Here is a 25,215-nt window from a genome sequence, read left to right on the forward strand (position 1 = left end):
CGGATTGTGCCACAAGCAACAGTGTCCACTCTAAACAACTCCTTGAACAACTGCACTCCGGTGTAGAATTATCTACGTACAAATGGTGACCTTTGTTAAACAGTCATCTACCAAGTTCCCACACAATTTTTTCGCTAACTCCAAAAGTGGCCTGACAACCAGGAGGGTCAATACTGGAATGCCTACCAGTTTAGACCCGGAAATTAGACACGTATCCTGTACTACTTTCTGACAGCATATACAGTTTAATCCCATACCGTGCCCTCTTACTAGGAATGTACTGCTTAAAAACTAAATGCCCCTTGAAAAGGACCAAAGACTCATCCACACTTATCTCTTTGCCTGGAACATACACCTCTGAAAACCGATCTACAAAATGATCAAGGACAGGCCTAATCTTAAAAAGACGGTCACAATCAGGGTGATCTCGTGGCAAGGCTAAAGCATTGTCTACAAAAAGCAGCATACGAAGAAGCAAATAGCGATTACGAGTCATAGTTGCAGGAAATATAGCAGTTGCCATCAAGGGACTAGCATAGCAGACCAATAAGAAGCCAGTGACAGCTTCCTTATCAACCCCATCAAAAAAGTCAAACCTAAAAACTTTCATCTCTTCCAGATATGTGGGAACCCACTGAGTAGCTCTAGACTGAGGCCTAAGTCTGGCAGCGTTGTCCCTCAAATATTGCTCCACATACACATTAGTCTGCTCCACAATCTCTTCCAAAAATACATTGTCCATAAACAAGTGAAAGAAATTGACAGGCAAAAAGATTTTTGCATTGACTCTACACCCTGGGAGACCAGTAAATGCAGGTAACTGTGGCTGCTTCATGTTTGGGGCAAACCAGGTGTCAGGTATTCTAATGGGAAACCCTTCAGCCCCAGGCTACTGCACTCTTGGCACATCAATGTCCTCCTCTAAAACAGGCCCTTCATCTGCACTAAGAGTGGCTTCCTCATCAGAAGAATCCTCTCGGACAGAAAACTCACTTCCAGAATCTCTCACTTCCTCTGCTGCCTCAGATGCAGCGTCAGTCTCATAATCATGGTCTGAGGACGACTCAAAAAGCATGCCAACAACCTGCCGAGCGGTCACTCTGCTGCTAGCCATGATCCTCACTAACAACAAATGGATTGCCAACAACCACCAGCACTAAAATAAGTAATAAACAAAGTGTAGCTTTATCACAAAGAGTTATGTACTAAAAAAAAAAACTATACCACTCACTTGCCTGAAAAAGCTACTCACCAGCAACTACTCTGCACAGACACCGCAATCACCAATGATATCACACTAAAAAGAAAATTAGACACATGACAAGACAAATATCATTGTGCCCAAATCTAAGGACAATTTCACACTCAATAGTACATTAAGTATACCACCTACAAACATGTCATTCATGCATGTCAACAATACTCCTTTGGAGTAAATTGCTTTCACTTTCCTAAAACATGCAACTATGCAAACCGCAGGACTAATACTGCCAAAACCGCAAGGATCCACAGCAAAGAAAGCAAAAGCTTTGAACTAGAACAAAAAGAATCAATAAACTGTTATAATCGCAAATACTTCCCAGTTGACAAACACCCCACCACCATGAACTTAGAAATTGTCCCTGGTGCCTAAGTAGCTTCTGCCCCCCTTGGGGGCAGATGGGCCTACTAAAAATAGGCCGATCTGCCCCCAAGGAAGCAGAAATGAACATATAAGAACATAACGTAAACATAATCCCTGGTGGTCTAGTGTTTTTCGACAAGTGGTATGAACTTTAAAAAAGCTATTGTTTTCAAATGGATTCCAAATTGTAACAAAGACACATGTTGTCTACGGATCCTTGTGCATCGCCACCCTTTCTCCAGTCGATGCAGAGTTATAGTCCTACTTCAATTTTTGTGGACTATCCATGATTTTGGTTTTCTTAATCCGGTCACTCTGTCTTTCTCTAGAATATAAACTTCCTCTTACAGAAGATGGTAGTGACTATCTTGGCAGGGCACATTAGGGGCCATGCAGATGAACCTTACTAAGTTTATTTATGACCTTTTTCATGGCTTACCCGAGGCCATTCCTTTCTGTGTAAAAACGTAATTGTGCATAGTTGAACTTCAGATCCTCGATGGGCCATAATTCTTAACCCAGTGGTGCCGTTGTTTCTTAATGACATAAGAAATGAATGCTTAACATAGGTGTAGATAATCAACGTTTCCTTGTGCGCAAACCCGACATAAAATGTTTACATTGAGGTAATTCTGAACTGAACTCTGAAAGGGGCACACTCACAAATTTATTGGCCGGCTGTAAGCACACTTATGGAAACTATAGTATTTTAGGGTCAGCTTTTCATGCGTATATTTATGTTATTTTCAATAAACGTATTTCGCAGTAAAACAAATCATGCTCGATCCCAAGTTGCAGTTAATGCACGAGTAGCATAGTTGTAATCATATTTGTCGTTTCACTCTCTAGACATCAGTGCCGGGGGTTTAAAAATAAAATTGCTGTCACAGGGGATTGACTGTTCAAGGGTGGTAGAATGTAGTGTGTCAGCGTCTTAAGCTGGGAGTGAGCAGCCACTAACTTCGAAGGAGGCTGGCAGGGGTTAATCAGGGTCCTCTTCCGCATAATGTTATCCCACTTTTTAACCAATCAGTTTCGTACAGGTGCAAAAGCAAAACAAGTCTGCGTCAAAATGCAAGTGTTGCACCAAGTTGGTGTCGTCTTATGTTGGCTTCTTTAAATTAGTGGGTGGCATCTTTCGGTGAATCCAAACTTCCTTTTAAAAAAGAAAAAGGCAAAGACTTTTGGCTTATTGTCTTTGCAGTAGTTTCTGGCATGGCTAGGTGGGGGTTTGGGCGGGGAGAAAGGGTGCATCTGCTGCATACCTTTGTAGGTGAGCACATAAGTGCGCCGCTCACCTACAAAATGACACGGGTAACAGAAATCGATTGGAGCAGGTGGGGAAAGAGACAAGGAGTATGGGGTGAGAAGCATACAGGTAAGAGCAGTAGAGAGGCACACAGGTGAGACAGAGCAACACAAAGCCAGCCGATCATAGTGTAAAAGGCTGTTCTCCAGGGGAGAGACAAACGGAAGGTCAACAAGCTGCAACGCAAAGCCAATGAGTACGAACCAATCAAAGGAAAGTGACAGAGCCTAACAGTGGTTAGAGGGCTATGAACCCGGTAAGCACTGTGTGAAACCCCAATAGTTTTTTTTTGTACCTTACAGCTGTGCTATCTGGTACACTCAACCTAATGCAGAAGTCTTAAAGGTTTTTTTTTTTTTTTCTTCTCTAAACCCCCTAAGCAAGATGTTTGTCACACCCTGCCCCTCAAACTTTTAAGGGATGGAATGGGGCACTGTGAAATGGGGCCAAGAGCAAGGGGTGGTGCTTATGCTATTTCAGGGGTGCTTTTTCTGTAGCTCATAGTCCGCACCAAATGTGAGACACAAAACAGCAAATGCATCAGACAAAACCAGTAATTGACCCTTAATGAAACATTTTCTAGCTATCGTAGCAGAAAGTTTCAATTCTATTAAGGACTCAGAGGCAAGGATTATGCCTTCTTCCTTCATTTATTTTCAGTAGCAGCTGTATAACAGTGAACATTCGATAACAACCATAATAAAAGTTGAAAACAAAAACAATCCATGTCCAACCAGCCCCTTGCTAGTCATATGATCCGCGTTGTCCTTCTTTTCAAGCCCTCTTTCTTCCTGCAAGAAGCTGACAATGAGAGAACTTCTTTGCTGGGTAGAGGACTCTATTGCTGTAATTGAGGTCACATGTTAGCCTGGTAGAGGGGGGGGGGGCTTTTCCCCACCAGCAGCTGCATTATGCAATTTAAGGAACTCTGCACTCACAAATGGACTCGTAGGTGAGGATTATGCTAGTTTAAAGCTTATCCACAGCCAGAGTGGTGCTAGAGGAGACTGGCTTTAAATGGAACCTTTTGAAGGTTAAATCTGGCGACCAGGCTGCCTTATTCAAACTGTCGTCCAGGTGGACTCCAAGAGCAAACCTTTCGAATCCATAGCACTGGCAGCGTGTGCACCAAAAACCTTGGTATCTGTCCCAGCTTCTTTCATGATCCACCTCACCCAATATGCAATGGTTGGGGAAGTGACTGCATGGAAAGGTTTCCTCAGAGCAATCAACAGGTCTCTCCCCATGTGGACAAAGTTCTGCCGTCATAGCCTGCAGGCCTCAATGCACCAAACAACGCACAGTTTGGGAACCGCCGGAAAGGCCGCATAGAAAATTACCCGGAAATGGTACATTGTACACTGGGTTACATGGAAAGTAACTCCCTTTGGGGTAAAAGAACGTCCTGTGATGTCTAGGGCCCTGACATATGGAACACTCCTACAGAAGATCAGGCACAAATGAATAGTCAACTTGGCTGACACATGTTTCCGGGAAAGGTACTTGTTACCTGGCCATGCAGACAAAAGTTTTAAGATTTCATTCATACCCATAGGGCCACGTACCTGGGTGCCAGAGGAAAGGACAGTTGAATACCTTGTAACAATTTCCTGACCAAAAGTTGTACCCCCACTAGTGTCTGCAATCAGAGCCTGACCTGCTGAAATTGCTCATTTGAAGGTATTAATGAACCTATAAGACATGCCTTCTGCCGCTAAAGAGGCCAGAAAGTTCAGGATGTGGACACTGTCTGCCCCCACAGGATCCAGACTCCTTTGGAGGCACTAACCCATCCATTGCGACTGAGCTGAACGATATCTCTTGAGTGTACCATTCCCCCCCCGGCACGTGAAAGGTCTGCAGCGTCTTGATAGGCCAGAGACTTGTCGTTCTGCCCTGTAATCCTCATGCCATGACCTGGAGGCTGCCACTCGTCACCAGATGATGCGGGTTCCCGAAGGGGTTGCTCAGAAGATGAGGATAATGGTGTAGATCGATAAGAGAAGCCCACAAAAGTTCCATCAGAACTGGAAACCAAACTTGTGACTTCAGAATCTGGTTACTCTCAACCAAATCAGCCTTGTGCTGGCGCATCAGCGTGGTCAGCCACATTATCATGCAGAACAGGGGAAAGGTGTAACCCCGCTTCGATGCCCAGTTTTGGAGAAAACCATTGGCCGCTACTGCTCCTGGATCCTGTCTCCAGCTGAAGAACTGGGGAAGCTGATGATCCAGGTGGGACGCAAACAAGTCGATCGTGAACATGCACCCCTATCCCCACCCCACCCCCAAGGGAGGCGAGAGCCTGTAACATTGGCGGAAATATCTTCCATAGACTTTAGTCTCACAGGTGGCAAGCGTGCCAGTCCGGCACCTGGTTGAAGGAACCTGGGAGAAGCTCCACCATCATCTAGTCAGGGTGGTCCAGACAGTACTGCCAAAAGAAGTTTGCCAGATCTTTGGAGTGGGTACCCCATAAGTGAGTGATATAATGGTCTGCCGCCACATTGTCAATCTTCACCAGGATTTGACCGCAAAGCTCTAGACAATTGATGTGCAAAGACTGTTCTGCTGTGGACCTTCCTCCGCTGTTGCTGAACTTCCCACAGTGGAAACCCCCTGCTGCGCCCCCCCCCCGGGCATCAAACTCAATTATGAGATCCAAATGTGATCTGAGGATGGCTCGGCCATTCCATGTCGCCACGTGGGACAGCCACTTCTGGAGTTCCTGTTTGGCCTCATCCGACTGGGGAACGTGTTGTGCATATTAGAGGCCGCGGTGGAGGTGGAATGCCTTCAGGGCTGCATGGCAAGAAAGTGAAGGGGACCTAGGAATATGGCCTAAAATGAAGATGACAACAGGTCTATCACCCAGTCTATCTGGCGGAGGGAGATTCTTGTTTTGCCAGACTCCTCCCTCACCTTGTGTCGAATTTTTGCCATCTCCCTCGAGGGTAGGCTGCGAGGCTGCCACTGAATTGATCATAATGCCCAGATAGCGGGTTGAACGCAAAGGTTTTAAACTTGACTTTGCGTGGTTGTTGACCGATCTGAGGGATTGGATCAGTTCCACTGCCATTTGCAGGTAGCAAGATAGAGAATGTGGGCATTGGTCCATCAACAGCATATCAATGTACATTATCATCCATATCCCTGGATTCTGTCGGGTGTTTTATCACTGGTCTCAGGACCTTGGTGAAGTTGTAGGGCAGAGATTTGAACTTGAAAGTTTGACATTGCCATATGAACTGTAGAAACAGACAGTGCGGAAGTAAAGTTCGGTGATCCAACCAGACTATCCAGTCCTTGGGATGGAGGTGGTCGAAACTGAGGTGAATGCCCTCCATCTTGAAGTGGCAGAATACCTGCTACTCATTGAAATCCTGGACGTTGATTACCAGGGCTGTCCTTTGTCCTGCTTCTGGACCAAAAAAACTGATTACTGACTAATCCGAAGGGGTGAGGCTTGGGAGGGCACATGTCCCCTTTTGGTAAGAGTTCTTGAACTTCCCATTGCATGAAGAAAGGCTTACAGTGGGAGTTGGAGTTGAGTCCTCTGCCATGGGGTCAGTTGCAGTGACTTTTGTGGCGTGACTGCCCTCTGGTGGGCTAGAAACCCCTGAAGTGTGAGGAATCCTGCCACTGACCTTGCTGGGAAGTCTGGCCTCTGCCAAAGGGGGAGAAGTTGGAACAGCCAGCTGAATGCCCCCTACCACAAGCGGCCACGGTGACACATGCATTGAAGATGTGCTTGACAGTAGATTAGGCCTTGTTGAGCGATCTGAATGTGGACACATTTTCTGAGCTCCTTGTCAACTGGTCACCAAAGAGCCCACCCTGTGCCACCTGGCACACCTCTGATGTGGCTAATTCTCTAAGCTTCGGATCGATTTTTAATCAGCAAGGACCTGCGCAGCCTTGTAAAGATAATATATAAACCAAAGAGGGGGAGGCCCATTAACCCCAATTATACCTGGGCCAGGAGCTCAATAAACCATTTTCAATATATAATGGGGATAAATGGATGTGCAAACAAATTTAACAATGAAAACATCAATTAATCATTGTGGACAATTATTGTCCTAAATTTATTTTTAGTAATGTTTGTGTCTCTCTTCTACTCCTGTCAACAAGTGGAGTTGCGTGAATACTATAATACATGTGGTACATATAATTCTTAAACTAAAACACATAACAAAGAATACAAAAGAGAAGAAATCTCTATCAATAAAAACAAACAGTTCAAAGCACTGAAAGCAGTCTTTTCTTAGCAATAAAGCTGCTAAACCATCCTGTGACAAGCAGTCTTGTATCATAATGTATTGATGCTTGGTGTCGTTTTTATGTTAGGGGTAATAACTCCCAATGATTGTTGACGATACTATTCTCTTTTGATTATTCCTTTGCTCCAAAATTTGTCAAAACATTCCTCCAAAACCTGGTCGACACGTTTCGGCCTAATAATTTTTGGCCTCCTCAGGACATCAGACACAGTGCCTATGTACAAATTTATAGTAAATGACTGTAATTTGACATCTTGACAACACCACTGCTGCCGACAATAACAATGTTCACCCTTATCTAGCACCATATGTGTTCATAATTCTATGTTACTTGTTACCTTGTTAATAAGCACAATACTACCACCATCTTTTGTGTCTTGTGGCATGCTGTTTATAAATCTGCATTATTACAATTAGCAGGCAACAACATGCATAATCTGAAGAGGCAAGCCTCTTATATAAGTGTGATTGTGCATGCTAACGAAATGCTGTGATGCTGCAACCATTATAAACATATCAGATGATTTCATTTTTTAATTTTTTTAAAAAAAACCTTACTCTTATATCTTTATGGCTGTACTTACAAATAGCGTTCTATCCTCACTTGTTTCTGAGTGACCGGTGCGTGAGGAACCACTGTTCTCGTTTCGAGAAACAAAAAGCTTTTACTATGTGGAAATGCGGGTAAATTTAAACCGAGCGTCCCTGGAACGCGATTACACCGAAGCCTCGTGTAAACAGCAACATAAAGGAAGGACATTGCTTCCTGCTAGAGAGGAAGGCTGCAAGCAAGCTTTCCAGTGGTTTTTGGCACTTGTGTCATATCAGTCTTCTTTCCAGGGGGGGCTATTGCGTCTCACACAGATTTAATGATGGAGGCTTCTACAGTGTCTCAGAATTCTTCCGCGATCACAAAATACCGGATGTACGTTAGTGGTGCATGGTTAATGGCTGCCTACCAGGTAAGAGGGAATTTCTTTTACATTAGGGGTCCCAGTTGTATGGGAAGCCTGCACAAGCCCTCAGTGAGGCTCTGAGAAAAGGGAGAGAGGAGGGAAGTTTTTTTTTTTTTTTAAAGGGGGGGGGGGGGTGGGGGGGGGAGAGAGTGAAGTCGCCAGGCCTGTTCATGAAAGCTGGCAGGCAACTGCCCTGAGCCACCCCCAGCGAGATGTAAGGTTTTGGCAGAACTGCCCACAAGGAGGGAACACTAGTCCCTCACAAGACCTAGAACAGGGCATGGCAGGCATTCTTCCTCAATTTCAGGCGGTCAACTCTCTGACAGGCTGTGCTTTGTCTACTGCAGTCAGGAGTCTCCTCTCCTGACAGGCCTTACCCTGCAGGGTGTTCCAGCTCCAGGCTGGAAGGGGGGCACTGCCACTGGTATCACCGCGGGCAGAGGCACACTACTGAAACTGAAGCGCTCCGCGGCAACAACAAAACAGAGCATCTCTAGAAATGCGAAAGGGGCCCAGACTCCGATTCTCAGATGGTGGAAATGTAATAATAATAAAGAGCGGCCGCGTACCTGTAAGAGAAAAACCTCGCTGATAACAAAGAACAATAAACCTCACAGCAATAACAGTGGGTAAGAAAACAAGGGAGACCGGAGTCCTAATACTTAACTTGCGTGGCTGCAAGCAGCAAAGAAATTGGACTTGAGAAGAGGGACGACGCTTGTCATACGACTACTAAGGGTCTGATTGGATATGAACTGTTTAGTTTACAACTTCTTTCCCCTGGGGGTTGTGGGAAATGAAGTTTTTATTATGACTGTTCTTGAATGTTCAACATTATATGGCTGCTATTGAATATAAACTAAGAAAGCATAATCATTGCGTCTAAGTCCTGCCATAGAATTAAGGTGTTGTGAGCCCTTGGACTGAGGCTTGGAGTAACAGGCTTTAATATCTGCCCCTTTCACCCCTATCCACAGTGCCTGGCAGTCACTCCAATCTTGCAACCGTCTGTCCTTATCAGGAAAAAAATTCCACATGTCTCTTTTTGCAAGGGTGGTCTCAGTCCTAATGCTATAAGGAAGAAAAATTACCCCCACGCCCTCATTTTAACTTTAGACAGTCATTGTGATGCAGTGTGCCGCTCACCACCTGGCTCCAGTGCAGCTGTCCCTGCTCCCGTAATCGTAGCTACTGCCTTGCCTCTTCTACCATTTGTTTAAAAAAAAAAAAAGAAAGGGCTTCTATCCTGACACATCCCCCTGTCCTGCCATCTGCATGGGGCTGAACTAAAGTGTCTCTTCTGCTTGTTTTCCCCTTCCTTAAGCTTTTGCTCTGAGGCTGAAACCAGCACTGCCATAGTGTGCTCTGGGCCCTAATGCAAGCAACGAAGCATAGTAAAACAACTATAAGCGGAATTTACTTGGCTCCTTGTGCCATGGGGCCCCAGTGTCCTGTACCTTCAACACCTTTCTGCCCTTTTGTGTTAAAGAAAAAGGAAGGGTGATCTGGGCTCTAATGTTAGCAAGGACAATTTGCCCCCACTATGCTTTTTCACAGTAAGACATGGGTTACAGTGGCCATTACATCCTTGGCCCCAGTGCCTTTTGTGCTAATGATGGTGATGGCCTTGTACATAAAGACAAAAAAAACCTTAATATTGGCTCTTCCAGGGGACGTCTCTGAGGAAGTCGTCTGTTAATTTGTAAACAAAACAAACATTGTCCAAGTCAATTGGTCTGGCCTATATGCAATTTTTTGGCTGTTTTAATGTTTAGCCATGTGCGTAGTGGTGCAGCCGTTGTGTAACATGGCTGAAAGTATATAAAAGAAAAATACTAGGACTCTGGCAGTGTAGACCACGACATAGCTGAAAATTCAGAAAATATAAATGCACTATGTTGCACAGTGACCACGGTACTGTGCAAAATGGCTAGAAAAACATTCACAAAGCCACTAGATCTTATAGGTGCGACCCATTGACTTTGCTAATGGTTGTTAAAATTGCCAGTGCTCAGCACTGGCTGCATCCTGCGCACTCAAAGCGCTGATGGTTCTGCCTGCAGCGATGGAAAACCATCCTTTGCAGAAAGATAAGCCCTGGGACTGCAGTCTCTGCTCATGTTTTGAACCATGTTTATTGTACTTTAAAATGCAAAACGTGATGGGATGAGATCAGGAGCTTCTTATCAATACATTCGGGGCGAGTTCAGGCCATGTAAATATGCGAAAATAAATTTGATTTCTGCAACTTAACTCCTTCACCCTTTTTATCATGTTATTTGCGGGTTTGCAGTTATGTTTTGTAGTTTTTTTGTATTTGCTTCACACAAAGCTCTAGACCATCAATTTGGAAAGAAGCATTTTTAACACTTGATTTCTTTCTTTTTTTTTGTTTTCAATCTTTCTTTCGGAGACCAATCATCACAGGCATGGTTATGAGGGTTGCAATTTACAGATGACTTGCATAAGCTAGCAGGTGAATTGTAGTCTCATAGGGGGCCTGCAGTGAAGCCGGGGGCCGTTCAGGGCCCATTGTTATTGAAATGTGTTAAACTTCAGTTTTGCAACATTAGTTTACAACACAAGAGGCTGGATTCCCTCTTAACCATTTCATTTTGTAGTATCCGAGGCCCCCTCCTACACCTGCCCTCCTCTCTCCCAGCCACCCCACCCACCAGTAGAGCTTAGTTGGTGAGAAATTGAGTTTTTTTTGTTTTGTTTAAAAAAAAAATCTAATGTTCCCTTTAAACATTTATCCCAACCAAGCTATGTCTAACTTTTACATTTTATGTTTTTATATAGCGCTTCTTCTGTAAATTACCAAATGTAAGGCCTGCCACTATGTTTTATAGTCTACAAATTTTGAGGAGTGTGACCAATGAGGCTGTAATCAAACCAGCAACATGATGTAAACGGGATACAGTACAAATTGACATTAAAAATGCATCATATGACTTTATTTCTCTGCTGGTGGTTGGGAGAAAGGGTGGGTGGGGACAATACGGACGGAAAGAAGCTTTTTGGCCGGTTAAAGGATGGGGGAAAAGTGCTATGACATGGCCAGCACTGGCCATGTCAGAGTGCTTATTTTGTTTATTTTGGATGAAGGGTGAGTGGTGGGGGTGGAGGGCAACATGAGGGTGGGTGGGTGGGGGGGATGGATGGATGGATGGATGGATGGATGGATGACGAGGGGCAACACTGACAACCGATGATAGGGTTGGAGGAAGGGGCTGAGAGCAAGCTCGTGGACAAATGGATGGTAATAAGGCAGCTTGGGCAAGCAACAACCCAGACAGGTGGTATGGGTGGGTAGATGTGGAAGGGAAAAGTATACAAGGGGGCATGGTTAAACAGCTGTACTCTAGTAAAGTGCTTAAGCCCAAAGAGAAGTAGTGCTTAAAAAAATGGATAGTGGAAGTAATGGAGCTGTGCTCCAGGGGACTGACCGGCACACAAGGAAGGAGGGAGCCAACGACAGCTGATAAGAAGCAAGTCGAGCAGAGCGACAGAGACCATTCAGAATGCCGCAACATGACTCGCCCTGGATCTACTTTGACAAACCCACATCACCCTCTACATCGGGGACCCCCACTGGCTCCCTGTACAAAAAAGATGACAGTTCAAGCTCCAGACCATGCATATAAGGCCCTTCACAACTGTGCACCTGCCTACTTAAACTACTGCCTGGACGCCCATCAGCTCATCAGACACCTCTGATCCGCTTCCCTTATCTAAATCTCACCCCTTGCATCCCACATAGCCCCATAAACTCATTGGCCCTTGCCTACTTGACACACGGAATCATAGTTCCCATACTTTTTAGATGTCCTGGAAACGTGCTAAATATAGGTCACACTTCTAGGTCATCTTAATTTATGTGTCTTTGCTTTGGCATTTCTGCCCTCCTGGGAGTGCAGCAAGGGGGTGGGGAGAATGGGAGGACGCGGTGTGCCCCCATAGGTTGAAGACCTCTGACCTAATGAGAGGTCGGATGTTGTGAAAGTGGAGCATGTTTTCATGGGGGCTGTCTTGACGAGGGAGGGCAGGTTCTTTCTCTCCGGACGTGGTTCTTTCTCTAGAGACATGTCCTATAGCATATTTTGTGTTTGGAAAAGTAACCAGGACATCTTTTAATGTGCACCTTTTGTCCCCCACTGGTGGATCTGCAGATACAATATGCCATTATCAGATCTGATTTAAACCTTACTTTTGCGCCATGCAACTCTTTAGCAGGTCTGGAAGACAGCTTTAGCTGTCAGCCACACCTTTTTGAAATTTACACACCGCTTTAGGCCATCGTCTTTAATCCATTGACTTGCTTGGATCATGCATCACCTCGGAGTAGCATTTTTTAGTGTCATCCTACTAAAAATTTAGTGTTACCCTGCATACAGAGAAGTTTTTATAAATGCACTAGTTGGATTGTTTTCGGAGATAGTAGCATGTTTAGGGACGAATCTGGTAAATTGAGATGCATTCTTGGCGCAATGTCCTTCCCCTCACCGGAAAAAATGCCCCCACTGGCAGGAGACCTGTATTGTGCACCCTCCAGCTGTTCATGCCTTGTGAAGCACAGTGCTGCGTGCTGGCTGCTTGTAATGTCTTTTTTGTGCACCCACAATTAATTGAAAATAAACTTACTTCCTCAGTTCTTTGTACAAATGATAGTATATGATTTTGCGCTCAGCAAATATCCCCAAGATCCCAAGAATGGTAAATGTTTTTTGTAATTTTAGATCGAGCCTTTGTTTTGTGAACTATCCATATTATTGAAGATACGTTTTAAAGCATTTGAGCTCTCTCAAATTTTCAAATATCTGCTGATGGAATTCTGTTTATTCCCTACACTGTGCACATGAGCTGTCTACATCCCTTCCTGTGCTTATCCAAATGAGCAGCTTTTTATACTGCACCAGACCGTAGGTGTCCTTTTTAGAAACACTTTACAGAGTCTGGTCTGAGTTTTGGGGCAGGTGGGAATAGCTGTAACTTCATACCAGGTGCCCCATGTGTCCATACATTTTTGTGTGGATAACTCTACAAGTCAGTGAATTGCCTGCCTCCTCCACCCCACTGTTGTCTTCATCCTATAAAAGAAGTAGTAGTAGCTGTGGTCCTTCTTCATCTTGCTCTGAGGAAGGCCAGCTCTGCATACCAAAGGTAGTGGGCTTCTTTGCAGCTCCTGCTTTGGAATGCAGGTCTTCCTGTGGGGAGGGATGTGTAGCACAGCTCGGACATGCTTTTTTTTGGGGGGCCTCTTGTTTCCAGTCCAGGGAGGGCCTGGCTTGGCAGTTTGGGCTGGACTGTTCCAATGAGGAATAGGATCAAGACTGATTTGCAAATGGCTGGGTCCAAACTGGGGTGGTCTGCTGAGCAAAAAAAAATGATGGATTAAACCTGGATCTTTGTGACTGAGGGTGAATGTTTATATTGTTCAGCATTCCGTCCATCTGTTCTTTTTACATAAATTTAGTGTTGACATCTTAGCAAGCTAAATCATCCAATTTAGGCTGATTACCCAACAAAGCACGTCTTCCAGTATCCTATATTAATCTGCTATATAATTTGATGTATGGAGAGTAATGCATCCTGTATTGTCAGGGTATACTTATTTGACAAGTCGTGACACTAGCTCCTGCTTAGCCTTATGGTTAGCCTTGCAGTTTCTGATATAACATGTTTGGGAAGTGTGTATGATACCAACGACTCTATATAATACCATTCGCTTATCATGCTCACTGTAGGAGGCTTTTCCCCATCTAAGATGGTTAGATATTGGACGTAGAGAGACGGAACTGTTGGATCCAATGTTTTGATCTGAGAAGAAAACGAGTATACTTTGCTACAAACAAAGTCTGTACCTGACCTGTAAATACTGCAGTAAGCATTTAAAGTGTACATGCTGGGGCTGTGTGTATCTCTAAAAGTGCAGTTGTCCTCAGATGATTGTCTACACGAGTAGAAGCATTTGAGAGAATGTAAAACTCAAGCTTAAGAAACTTAATGGCTGAAATACAGGATACCTTACAATGGTTCAGGGAGACTACAGATTGGGAAGTGAAGAGATGCACCTGGGCAAACAGAGCTGGTCTAGGACAATTGGGAAGGAGACTGTGGCCAGGTTGCTGGCCTGGAGTTTGAGCCTAAAATATTGAGTTTCTTATCTTGAGCATTGCTATTGAGTACTGTGGTGGCATCTCTGGACAGGTTGCCAATGTTTTTTAGTAATGGTATGAGAAATATATTCCACCAGATAGTATTTTCCTTCCCATAAAATATTTAGGTATTTGGGTTATGTTGTAGCCTGGATGGACGGAGCGATGGCCTCCTGGTGGAGTTCTATAAAAAAAAAAAACGCACTATTTTAGTGCCTAGATTATTAGTGTTTATTTAGGCCATGGACATACTGCCTTCATCAGTGATGGAAGCATTGACTTTTTACTGGAAGCCACCCCTTTTCCCCATAAATGCTTCTCATATTTGCCATTTTTGCTTTTACACACGCATAATTAACTTGGCCAGAATATTTGCATCAGGTGCTGCAGTCTTGTTGCTGATTCTGGTGCTCCCTGAACAATCAGGCTTCATACCCAACAGCTTTAAATCTACTACACTGGTGGCTGTTTGGCACAGGGTGTAGCAAAATGTATCTGAAGTGGCCCTTCAGCTAGAAGTTGAGAAAGCATTTTATGTACTGGAATTGCGATGTATGAGATGGCATGGTGCATGGAATCTGGTAAATGTTTTTTATATTTGATAAATCTATGATATGGGGGATTTGTAGCTCGTCTAAGGTTTATTAATAATTGTTCTGGAAGTGGTGCATATTGACATGGATACCTGCCAAGGATCCCCTCACAACCTTTAATATTTGCTTAATCCATCAAACTCTTGGTGTGCCTTTTTTAGATGCGGTATCTATTTAAGGGGAAGATCCTATTCTTGTTATATGCTGATAATGTCCTACTCTGTTCCCAGCTGGATAAAAGAAACAACATAACTCCCACCGAGCCTCGCCTGGCCTCTAAGCCACTTGTGTGGAGGTCAGGGGTGTCGCAGTCCGTCCCTAATAGATTAACGTTTTTAAAAACTACAGTTGCCAGCCAACCCAGCAGAGTCCCAGTTTACAGGACTGACCGCCCGGGATATACACAAAACGACCGGAGATGACTGCAAGCGTGGCATCACAGTTGCCAGGCAGGAAGTGCAGAAAGGCCGTTGAACACCTTCAATGAAACAGCCTACTTTTATGAGCTTCACAGCCCAAAAAAATCACCATCAGGCCTGCCCATTTCACCAGCTGACCAAAAACGTCTGTCTGAGCCTGGTTGCTGTGAATCTGATGCACTTCGGTGCTTTTCGGGTCAGTGACTGGTTGTGTAGGTGTACTGGGGTCAAAGACAATACTTCTTTTTTTTAATTTTTTTATTAGTTTTGTTGGATAGTCATTTACATACAAAAAAGCATTCAAGATAAATGGAAGTTAAATCAATTGATGGAAAATGCTCTCTTTTACGCTATGAAATCCCCATTCGTTATTTGAATCAATTGTGTTTGTGTAACCAGAACGTTTCATATCCTGGGTGGTGCACTGGAGAATACAATTGTGACTTCTGTTATATAGTGCCACGAGGTACCAGCGATTACGTTTTCTAAAACAAGTGTTTTAAAAATGTATGTTTTTAGAAAAGGTAGTCAGACTGTACTGTACCTGCTGTACACTTTTTTGTAACCTTTTTTTTTTTGTCTGTTCAAAAAGGACACACTGCAGAACACATCTTGTAACCCTCTTAACCTCTGAAAAATAATATTTTTTTGTCACTATGAAGCTTTACTAGACTCGCCACGTTTCTCAGGCAAGTGTATGTTTCTCATTGTATAATGCAAGTGTCAATGTCTCATCTAATGTGTCTGCTTTTTGTATTGAACTTCATGTCTATTTGAATATATCCATAGAACTTTTTTAAAGATCTGCCTCTGTAACGCTTGTTTGTTTTTGAATATCATGGTGCACAATCTTCTTGGAAAGGGGCTGTAGGTTAGTGTTCTTCCACCTCGAGGTATTGCTTCGGTTCCAAGCTTATTTTTTTATTTTATTTCACAAAGTGGTGTAATGGCTGATATTTATTCATTCCATGGACTTCAGTGCTTAGTTTTACTTGCGAGAAAGTGGCACTCTAAGTGTCACACATTTTACAGTTGAATGTCACTCATGAGTGCGCAGAAACCATGCAAATATTACACATATGCAAGCTGAAAACTAGGCAGCTATATGCTAATCGAATCGGCTCAAGCACAAATGTGTGCAGCACAGACCTACAGAAGAAGCATGTTTGCACCACCTTCAAACCCACTTTCATCTCTTTCTAGCTCTTGCCAAAACTGCATGCGCTCTCTCTCTGCAAGACATTGTCTTCTAACTGTGATATTGGAGTCGGCATATTACTTAACATTGATTGGCTTTGTTGTTAGACATTTTCTTCTTATTGTTCCGCTCCCGTAGGTGTCCTTCCTCTTCACATTTGTCTTCCCCTGGAGCATAGATGCATTACTTGTATTATTTCACTGCTTGCTTTTTTAGGTGCTGCTTTATTTGTTTCAGCACCCAACCAGAGTATGGCTTCCAGTGTTGTTTGTGTTAATCTTCTACTTGCCTTCCCACTGTGGTTGCTCTTGCCCGCTGACGCTCTGCTGTTTGCCTGCTTTCCCCAGCTCCTCTCACACTCTGTTGTCATCACCTGGCTCCCAGCCCATCCTTCTCACTGTCATAAGCTTTCCCCTAGCACCCACCTCACTCTATCCGTTTTCCCCCCACCTCACTCTATCCGTTTTTCCCCCACCTCGCCCTCCTTCCTCCATGTATCTACATCTTCTACAATAAACATAAATGTGCTTGGATGCTGTCAGTGCTGGCTATGTCATAGGGCTTTTCTTTTCGGTCTTTTCCATGTTGCGCCTGTCCTGTCCCCCCCCTTGTTGGTTTCTGTCCCTCCAGGACAAAAAAAAACACAAAAACGCTATGACCTCGCCAACCCTGCCAAGTTGTTTTTTTTTTCTTTTTTTTTCTACCATGCTGACCAGCACGTGGCTGCAGAATATGGCAAAACAAATTGACATCCAATAGCTCTTTCATTGGTGACACCTGTTGGCTTTGGTGATGCTTATTGGGGTTGGGGGTGAGGAGAGTTGACGCGCCCAGCAAATGTAGGGAATGCAGATGTATTAGTACGGGTTCATCAGGATTTTGGCAGTTTTAATACAAGGGTCATAGTAAGTTACATAAATCTGATTGCTAAACATATGACTGCCTTGTTTTATTCTAAATAAAATTCAGGAAATTACTTTGGCTGTAACTTTTGTCATTTTATAAAGACGCTAGCAAATTCTTTATTCTTTCAGCAACGAATTACACTTTAGAGGAAGGACTTAACATGCCTACAAATTACACTTTTCATTAGAAATAGACCATACTCCAGTGTTGCTCCTGCTAGTCACATGCAAACAGTAACCTGCTTTAATATTTCAAACCGCTGTCTATTCTACGCACTGAAAATAATAGGAATTAATATCACTGATTTCATTTTACACGGATTTTGCTAATACTGCAATATCGCCATGTCATAAGCAAGTGAGTGAAGTGGCAAAACGCTCATTATGAGGCATAAGTTGAGTAATTGACCAGCCAAAATTCTGTTTAACAGTGCAAGAGAGCGAATATATGAAGTGCACTGACCCCTTGCTTTGTATGTTCTTGTATTCCATAATAAGGACCAGGCAGGCATTTAGCCTAGAACAATTACCTTGTCAAGCAAAAGTGCCACACGCAGCTTTGCAAGTCTTCCATTAAATTTAATCTTCAATCTACTAGCTCTAAGCTAGCAGTACAATCAAAATAATGGAATTCAACTGTGCTATCCTTACTGTGTGATGGTCATGTCTTGTCACAAAAAGCTACTCGTATTTCTTTTTTTTCTTTTTTTTAAAGGGTTGAGTCTGTGATAGCATGCGCTGGCACATGTGTATCGCTTGCAAGACGCTGTTGTAGTTCGAAAAGGGCTTGCAGAGCCTGTCTATTGCTCACCATTTATTGGCTTGCATGGCACTCTTAACAGTTTTGTAATTCGTCCACTTCAGGCCCGGCATCATTTCTGTATCTGTCTGGGGAGCAGGGACAAAGCATTGATTCAATTAACCGAATTAGTGTCTGTCCGCTGCTCCCGATGTGATTAAGGTACTATTTCTGTCTCCCCACCGCCTAATTGGTGTTGGTTTTTTTATTTATTTAAAAAAAAAATTTTTGCAGTTTTATTGGAGTGCTTTCCATGACCACCATATAGATTACACAAGGTCACATTCATTTTTGTTAGGCACAGGGAGATTGAGTGATCACTGAATGATGAACTGACGTCGAGACTTGAACCCGATTCCCCAGGGCCGAAGACTGCATCCCTGGTAATTCCCCTTACTCCTGTACTCCTTACACATAGGGACCTACTCCTAGTGGGAACTACAAATCCCATCCTACCAGGATTGGCTGATGGTATTTCATGAGTCAAAATTACAACAAAGAGCAGCTAACAGCATGCCTGCTCGAAAAATGAGAAGTACTCTAAAGGGCTATAATGACTGTGCCGCCACTGTGTCTAAAATCCACTTTCAGTACAACTCCAGAGCGATAAAAGCTGGGAGCTGCCTGGGTTCCCGCTCTCCAGAGTGTACTTGCACGTCCCATCCCTTGACCTCTGACCTCCATTCACTTGGACCGGAAGATGATATCCTCTGGTTTCATGACCACTCTGTAGCGCCCTGGTGACCCTGAAGGTCCTTAAAATACCTAGTGGATGGTCCACTCTAATCCCTTCATGCAGGATACAATTGTAACGTCAAATCTGTTCTTTTAATCCATGTTGGTTAATTTTATACCTTTGCCATCAGGCTTTTGTTTATTTCAATTCGTGCTGGTTCATTTTATTAACATGCCTTTGTTTTTTTCAACTCGTGCTGGAAACGTTTCAACCTCTGCAATAGGGCTTTTACTAATTTAAATTTGTGCTGGTTCATTTTATTAACAAGAATCTGCTCCACTCCAATCCAAAACAATCTGCCCCATTCTAATCCAAAACCATCTGCCTCACTCCAACACATTTCCGAAACCATGCTTTAACACATAATCGTGCAGCACACCACAATCCACCCCACTACATTCCAGTCCACCCCTCTCTAATCCTAGTCAGTAAACTGCACTCAATCCAATTGACCCCCAATTCACTCAAATCCACCACACTCCAATCCTCCCACCCCACTTCAATCCAAAACAAATTGCTTCTCTCCAGTTCAGAACAATCTATCCCACTTCAGTCCAGAACAATCTGCCCACTCCAATCTGCCTCACTCCAATCTAAAACAGTCTGCCCCTCTCAAATCCAAAACAGTGTGCCCCACTCCAATCCTAATCAATTGTCCCGGCCTCACTTAAACAACTTTCCCATTCCAATCTGAATTTTTTTTCCCCACAGCAATCCAAAACACTCCACTTTGCCTCACTACGAATCTGCCCCAATCCAACCCAAAACAGTATCCCCTACTGCAATCTGCCCCACTCCAATCCACCCCAGTACAACCTACCCCTAGTCTAAGCCACCCCACTCCAAACAATCTGTCCCACTCTACTCCAATCCATTTCGCCCCACTCCAATCCAATTTGTCCCACTCCAATCCAATCCTCCCCACCCCAGTCCAAACCCTCTCACTCTTGTCCACCTCACCACATTTCAGTCCAGCCCACTCCAATTCAATCCACCCCATCCAGGCAACCCCACCACAAATCCAATCTACTCCAGTCCATCCCCGGGTTCCAAAAATCTACTGCACCACTCTCTATGGTGAGTTTTATTTTATGAGGTCGAGGTATTTTGGGATTCCATTGGACCCTTCTTGCAACTGGGCAAAGAATAGGTGTTCTGTTCGGTCAAACTGAATTAGCAATTAAGATGCCTTTAAATCTTATTCCTGTCACATTTACTCTGTTCAGAGAAAGAGGTAAAAAGTCAGTTTGTCTTCTTGCAATGCCAATACCTTTCCTTGTGACTGCAGAGTTCCAGGATTTTGTAAGGTGGAACTGTCTGACCTATGTGAAATGAAATCCTTTTGGTATCCGTTTTTTCCTAACAGACAGCATTTATGTAACTAAATCAACTTTACAAACATTTCAAAATATATTTCCGTAGCTATGAAAGACAATGTATTTGTATTTCTGTGTAATAAAAAAAATATTTTAATAGGATGCAAAAATGTCAACACTTAACTTGATGATGTGTAAATGATGTTTTCTGAAACCCAATTTTCGCAGATTGTTTAATATACTATATAGTTTTATCATTAAAGCTGCAAGATAGTGAGAAGGTTTTTGAACATTTCTTGGAAAGTTCCTGTCTGTAAATGACAGTGCGCTACCACATGATTTAGTAATATATTTATTGAAAATGAGTGTTTAAACAAACTGAGAAACACTCTTGCCCTGATGGCAAAGCTGTTAGTAAACTGAGAGGCAAGTCATGCATGGATCATGTCTACCCTATATGTGGGCTAGATTTATTATACGTAAAGTTTAGTGTATTTAATCATAAGAGCCTTTTTTTTTTTACAGCAGAAATGCTGAACTCGTGTATTTGAAGGTGCACTTATATGTGAGAGTGAAGAAAAAGGCAACTGTAAAATACAATATTTGCTGAGGATCACAAATTTGAGACCCGTTTCCAGGTCAAGTACATTAGTTAGGTCGAGTAGATTATTCAAGCTATTTGACCTGCAGGTCTAGTAACATGATTTTTTTTTTTAGGCCTGCACCCCCACTCTACCCCAATCCAATCCTCCCAGTTCAGTCCACCCCAGCCCTACCCAGTCCAATACACTCCATTCAACCTCTCTTCATTTCAATCTAATCCATCCCACTCAAACCACTGCAATTCACACTCCAAACCAATCCACCAAATCAGTCCACTCCAATCCACCCCACCCCTATCAATCCAGTTAAATCCACCCATCCAATCTACCACCCACTCCAGTCCACCTCAATTCACCTTACTCTACCCCAATCCAATCCACCCCACCCCAGTCCACCAGACTACCTCACTCCACCCTATCCACTCAGCTCTACACTGCTCTACTCTGACACTCTACCACTGAACTCTACTCCTCTTTAGTCAACTCTCTGACACTGCTCCCCCTACACCACTCTGACACTACTACAACAGATCCACTTTCCAGCACTTCCACTCTGCCACACCACTTTTAGCCATGCTGAACAGCAGCGCCACTGGTGTAAAACATGGCAAAAACACATTGCCAAACTGATAGCTGTTATATGGGTAAGACCTATTGGCTTTTCCAGTGCTTGTTCCTTCGTGGAATTGCGCTATTGACTAAAGTGTTAATGTGAATTACTGCATATTCACTACGAATGGTGCTAAATCATGCAAAGTGCTGCAACTGACCCTATTCTCTGCAATGCACTGCTGTTGTAAATGCATTACCACACATCCTGTCTGCAGAAAGTGTTCCCAGCCCCACTCTTGCTTTTAGTGCCCAATGACACTTCGCCAGATTGAGTAGAATGTTCTTGCGAAGCAGGACGATTATGTGACTTGTGCCTGAAGTGGTGGTTGGTGTTGAAAGCGCCCCAGAGGAGAAACTACAACTTTTTGAGATGGCAGTCTTTTATATCAGCTTCAGGTCGGTGTTCTACTGCGTGCACGAACGTCCTGTTAAATCCTGAATATTCTTTCCAATATATGCTCATGATGCCTAGCCATCATGCTTATTTCTGGACGTCATCATCAAATTGAATTAAAGTTGTAAAGTGGGCTCGCATGCATGCTTTTGATCCCTGTGTAACTTGCAAGTCCGATACTACTAATTTTGAGTGGCAAGGAGCCTTGCATCTTTGAGGATGATAAATTGAGTACAATTTGGGTGGGGTTATTATGCACTTGTTTGTAGCGTTATAAAGGTATGTTTTAAGACTGGCCTATTTAAATGTTGCATTCAGATTTGATTGGTGTTCTGTTTGTGGAGAAAGCTTATCTGTAAGACCCAGTTCCCAGCATGAAATTGACGGCCAGTCTGGTCCTTGTTCATTGTTTTGAACTCCAGTGGAATTGTGTATGGTGTCTTACTGCTACAGCCTACTCCAGTACCGCTTGTCTTTACAAATCCCTCCCTACTTCTGCCTCTCTCATCCCCCACCCTCAGACCTCAGTTTAACCTGTTCATAGTTGGGTCGGTCCTGCTTCAGTCTCTATTTAGGCCCCTGAAGGGGTCACTACATCAATCATGTTAACTATTTTTTCTTAAATTTACATAGCGATCAGGGAAATATTTTTTTGTAGAACGGTTACAATGTACCAGAATGACATTTACCAACATTTCTGAAGCAGTTTTAAAATGTACACCTTTTAAGCTGCATGAGGTTTGTTTGATTCTGCACTTCTTATATCAACATGGAGTAACCCACAAACCATTTTACGACTGTAAAGTTAAATTGGTAGTAAGCCACTTACTATTGACAAAGCACACATTATTAAAATTCATTAGTGTTTTTGTACTTTAGTGTGACTTGTTAATTTCAAACCATCAGCTAATGTGTTGTATGAAAGTTTTGCCACCGACTCGTCAGTTGCATGTGGTTCACACAGTATTGCTTTGAAGTCCCCCGTATTCTCACACTGTATGGATCAGTGCCCACTCTCACATCAGTCGCGCACTTCCGAGAAAGCTGCTGAGGACATGAGATTACAAAGGCATTTAATGGCACGAAATGGCAGTGAACGGATTCCGAGATGTCTTTGTGCTGAATGGGAGCTGCCCGTGCATTGCCCCATAAGCAGCATTTCTTTGGTAATGGACTTTAAACCACTCTGCATTTTATGCTGTAGCTTAGTCTCCTCTACTTTTGCATTCCACGAATGTGTTTGGAATGTAGATTTTCTCCAGTGGTCCAAAGTGCACTTTTCAAAGAAATGTGTTTTCGGAGATTTGCCTCTGATGTGACCAGCAATACTGACCTTTCTGTAACAGGCCGAGATGCTTTCACACGATCTTCGAACGTCTGTACCATGGTGAATCATGGTGTATCATTGAGGGACATTTATGTTTAATGCTATCGAATCAAACAAGTTGAGACACACAACTCCTACATGGCGTCTAAACGCAGCCCTCTGAAACATTAATTTTTTTAGTCTGTTCCTTTGATTTTAGCATCGTATAACTGTCGTTCAGCTGCATGTAGATATTCATATTAACATTATAGTTGATTAGACTAGAGGTTCAACAGAAGGTTAAATGTAAATGTGTTCTCTTGAGATTTGCATTGCATTCGTCCCAGGATTTGCTTAGGGTTTTCTTATTTTGATGGACCACACAAAGTAGGGCCTGTTTCCCTGGCAATTAGAGACTATACCACAGGAGGGCCTTTAAGTTACTTAATTTTAGTGAGCCTGTGAAAATGTGTTAATAGCTGTACACGTTGTCGTTTTTATTTGATAACACACCAAATGTACGTTTGTTCGAATATTCCTTTTAAATGTTAATAGATTGGATAGAAATACCAGAATTAAATACAGTATCTTGTGTTTATTTTTAATAATTATCCCAATGTTTTAGAGAAACAATTCATTACCTCCTTAAGCTTGTTTCAGTGCATGCCTCTGATTGACTCATCGTTATAGTCCTTTGCCATCTACCGAGTTTGTCATTTCGTAACTACGACTTGCTTAGTAAAAATTGAGCTAACCTCGTTTTTTTTTTCTTTCTTTTTTTTTTTTTCCCAGAATAACCTTTAAACCTCAGCTGCCCGTGAAATGGCGAATTTCTGGACTCTTAAGTATTTCATACATCACAACTTGGACCTCATAATGTATTCCTCAGTACGTGGTACGAAGCGTCCATTTCCATTTGTTTACTTTACACAGAAACCTCAGGAGTTCGTTGACTGAACTGCACATTGTTTATTGTGCCAATCAAAAAAGCACTGTGACACCTGGACACACGTCTTCTGTTTTACTCTACCACCATATGGACTTTAATAGCCTCAAATTAGTATGCCCACTTGTGTCATGGGTATACTGCTAGCTCATTTACACATTACATAACATTTCATTTGCTGCTGAAAAAAGTTACAAATCACTGTTGTAAATTATTGCATACAGAACTGTTAAAGTTGGTTGGCGAGTATTACATATTTAACATAGGTTTTCATTTCTACTTGTGCTTTTGTAATAAAATGTAATATTAAACACATCTTTTTTGATGTGGTTAAGGGTGTGCATCATGTTCTCTTGTAAACAGCGTGGGGTGGGGAGTTGCTTAAATTGAGGTAATAAGAATAAAGTAGGGTACTATTCTTATTTTTAGGTAGTACTTCAGAATATAGTATTTGAATCTTGGACCGCGGAGAAGGCTTTCTTGTACAGCCCTATTTACTGTTAATGTCACTTGTAGCATAGCCCTCGTATTAAGCTGACTGTGCTCGAAAACAAGTCTTTCAAATTGGCGTTATTATGTACAATTATTGTACAAGGTTCTTGCAAATGTCAACTTCAGACTCATCAGTTGCACAAGAATGTGAATAAACACTAATCGAAGTCTTCCTTTGTATATATAAATATATTGTAAAACAAAAGTGAGAGGTGGGTGAAATTTTCAAATCAATTCTCCCTGGAATGAGCAATGTGGGTGTTTGTAAATTCTGGAAACATTTCTATATGTAATAAACTAGATGATGTTTAATTTTTTTTCTGGTACTTTGTTGTGCTCATTTTTTTTCATTCTTTCACTTGTCTCGTGTGCAGTAAAGAACTTACAGAAACATTGGATGGTTATTCCTAAATATATATCGTTGCGTTTCTGCCCCTTTATTGCAGAGCTCACCCTGTTGCAGTGAGTGTTTCCTTTTTTAATATAGGGTTTGTATGGTCTTGCATAAATTTAGAATTTAAAGTGTGCTTTCCAGCTTCAAGTTTGCAAAATTACCCCTACATGTTT

The 25,215-nt window shown here is 42.9% G+C and overlaps 1 protein-coding gene across 1 annotated transcript in view; it reads left to right on the forward strand.

Moving 5' to 3' along the window:
• Positions 1-24,965, forward strand: part of IRS1 (insulin receptor substrate 1) — a 90,204-nt gene extending 65,239 nt beyond the window's left edge. The window contains exon 2 of the mRNA XM_069213516.1: positions 24,003-24,965. Coding sequence (XP_069069617.1) covers positions 24,003-24,007 — 5 coding nt within the window. The 3' untranslated portion in view covers positions 24,008-24,965. The remainder of the gene's footprint in view (positions 1-24,002) is intronic.
• Positions 24,966-25,215: the final 250 nt, after the last annotated feature.

The sequence above is a fragment of the Pleurodeles waltl genome, chromosome 11, assembly GCF_031143425.1.
Source record: "Pleurodeles waltl isolate 20211129_DDA chromosome 11, aPleWal1.hap1.20221129, whole genome shotgun sequence".
NCBI lineage: Eukaryota > Metazoa > Chordata > Amphibia > Caudata > Salamandridae > Pleurodeles > Pleurodeles waltl.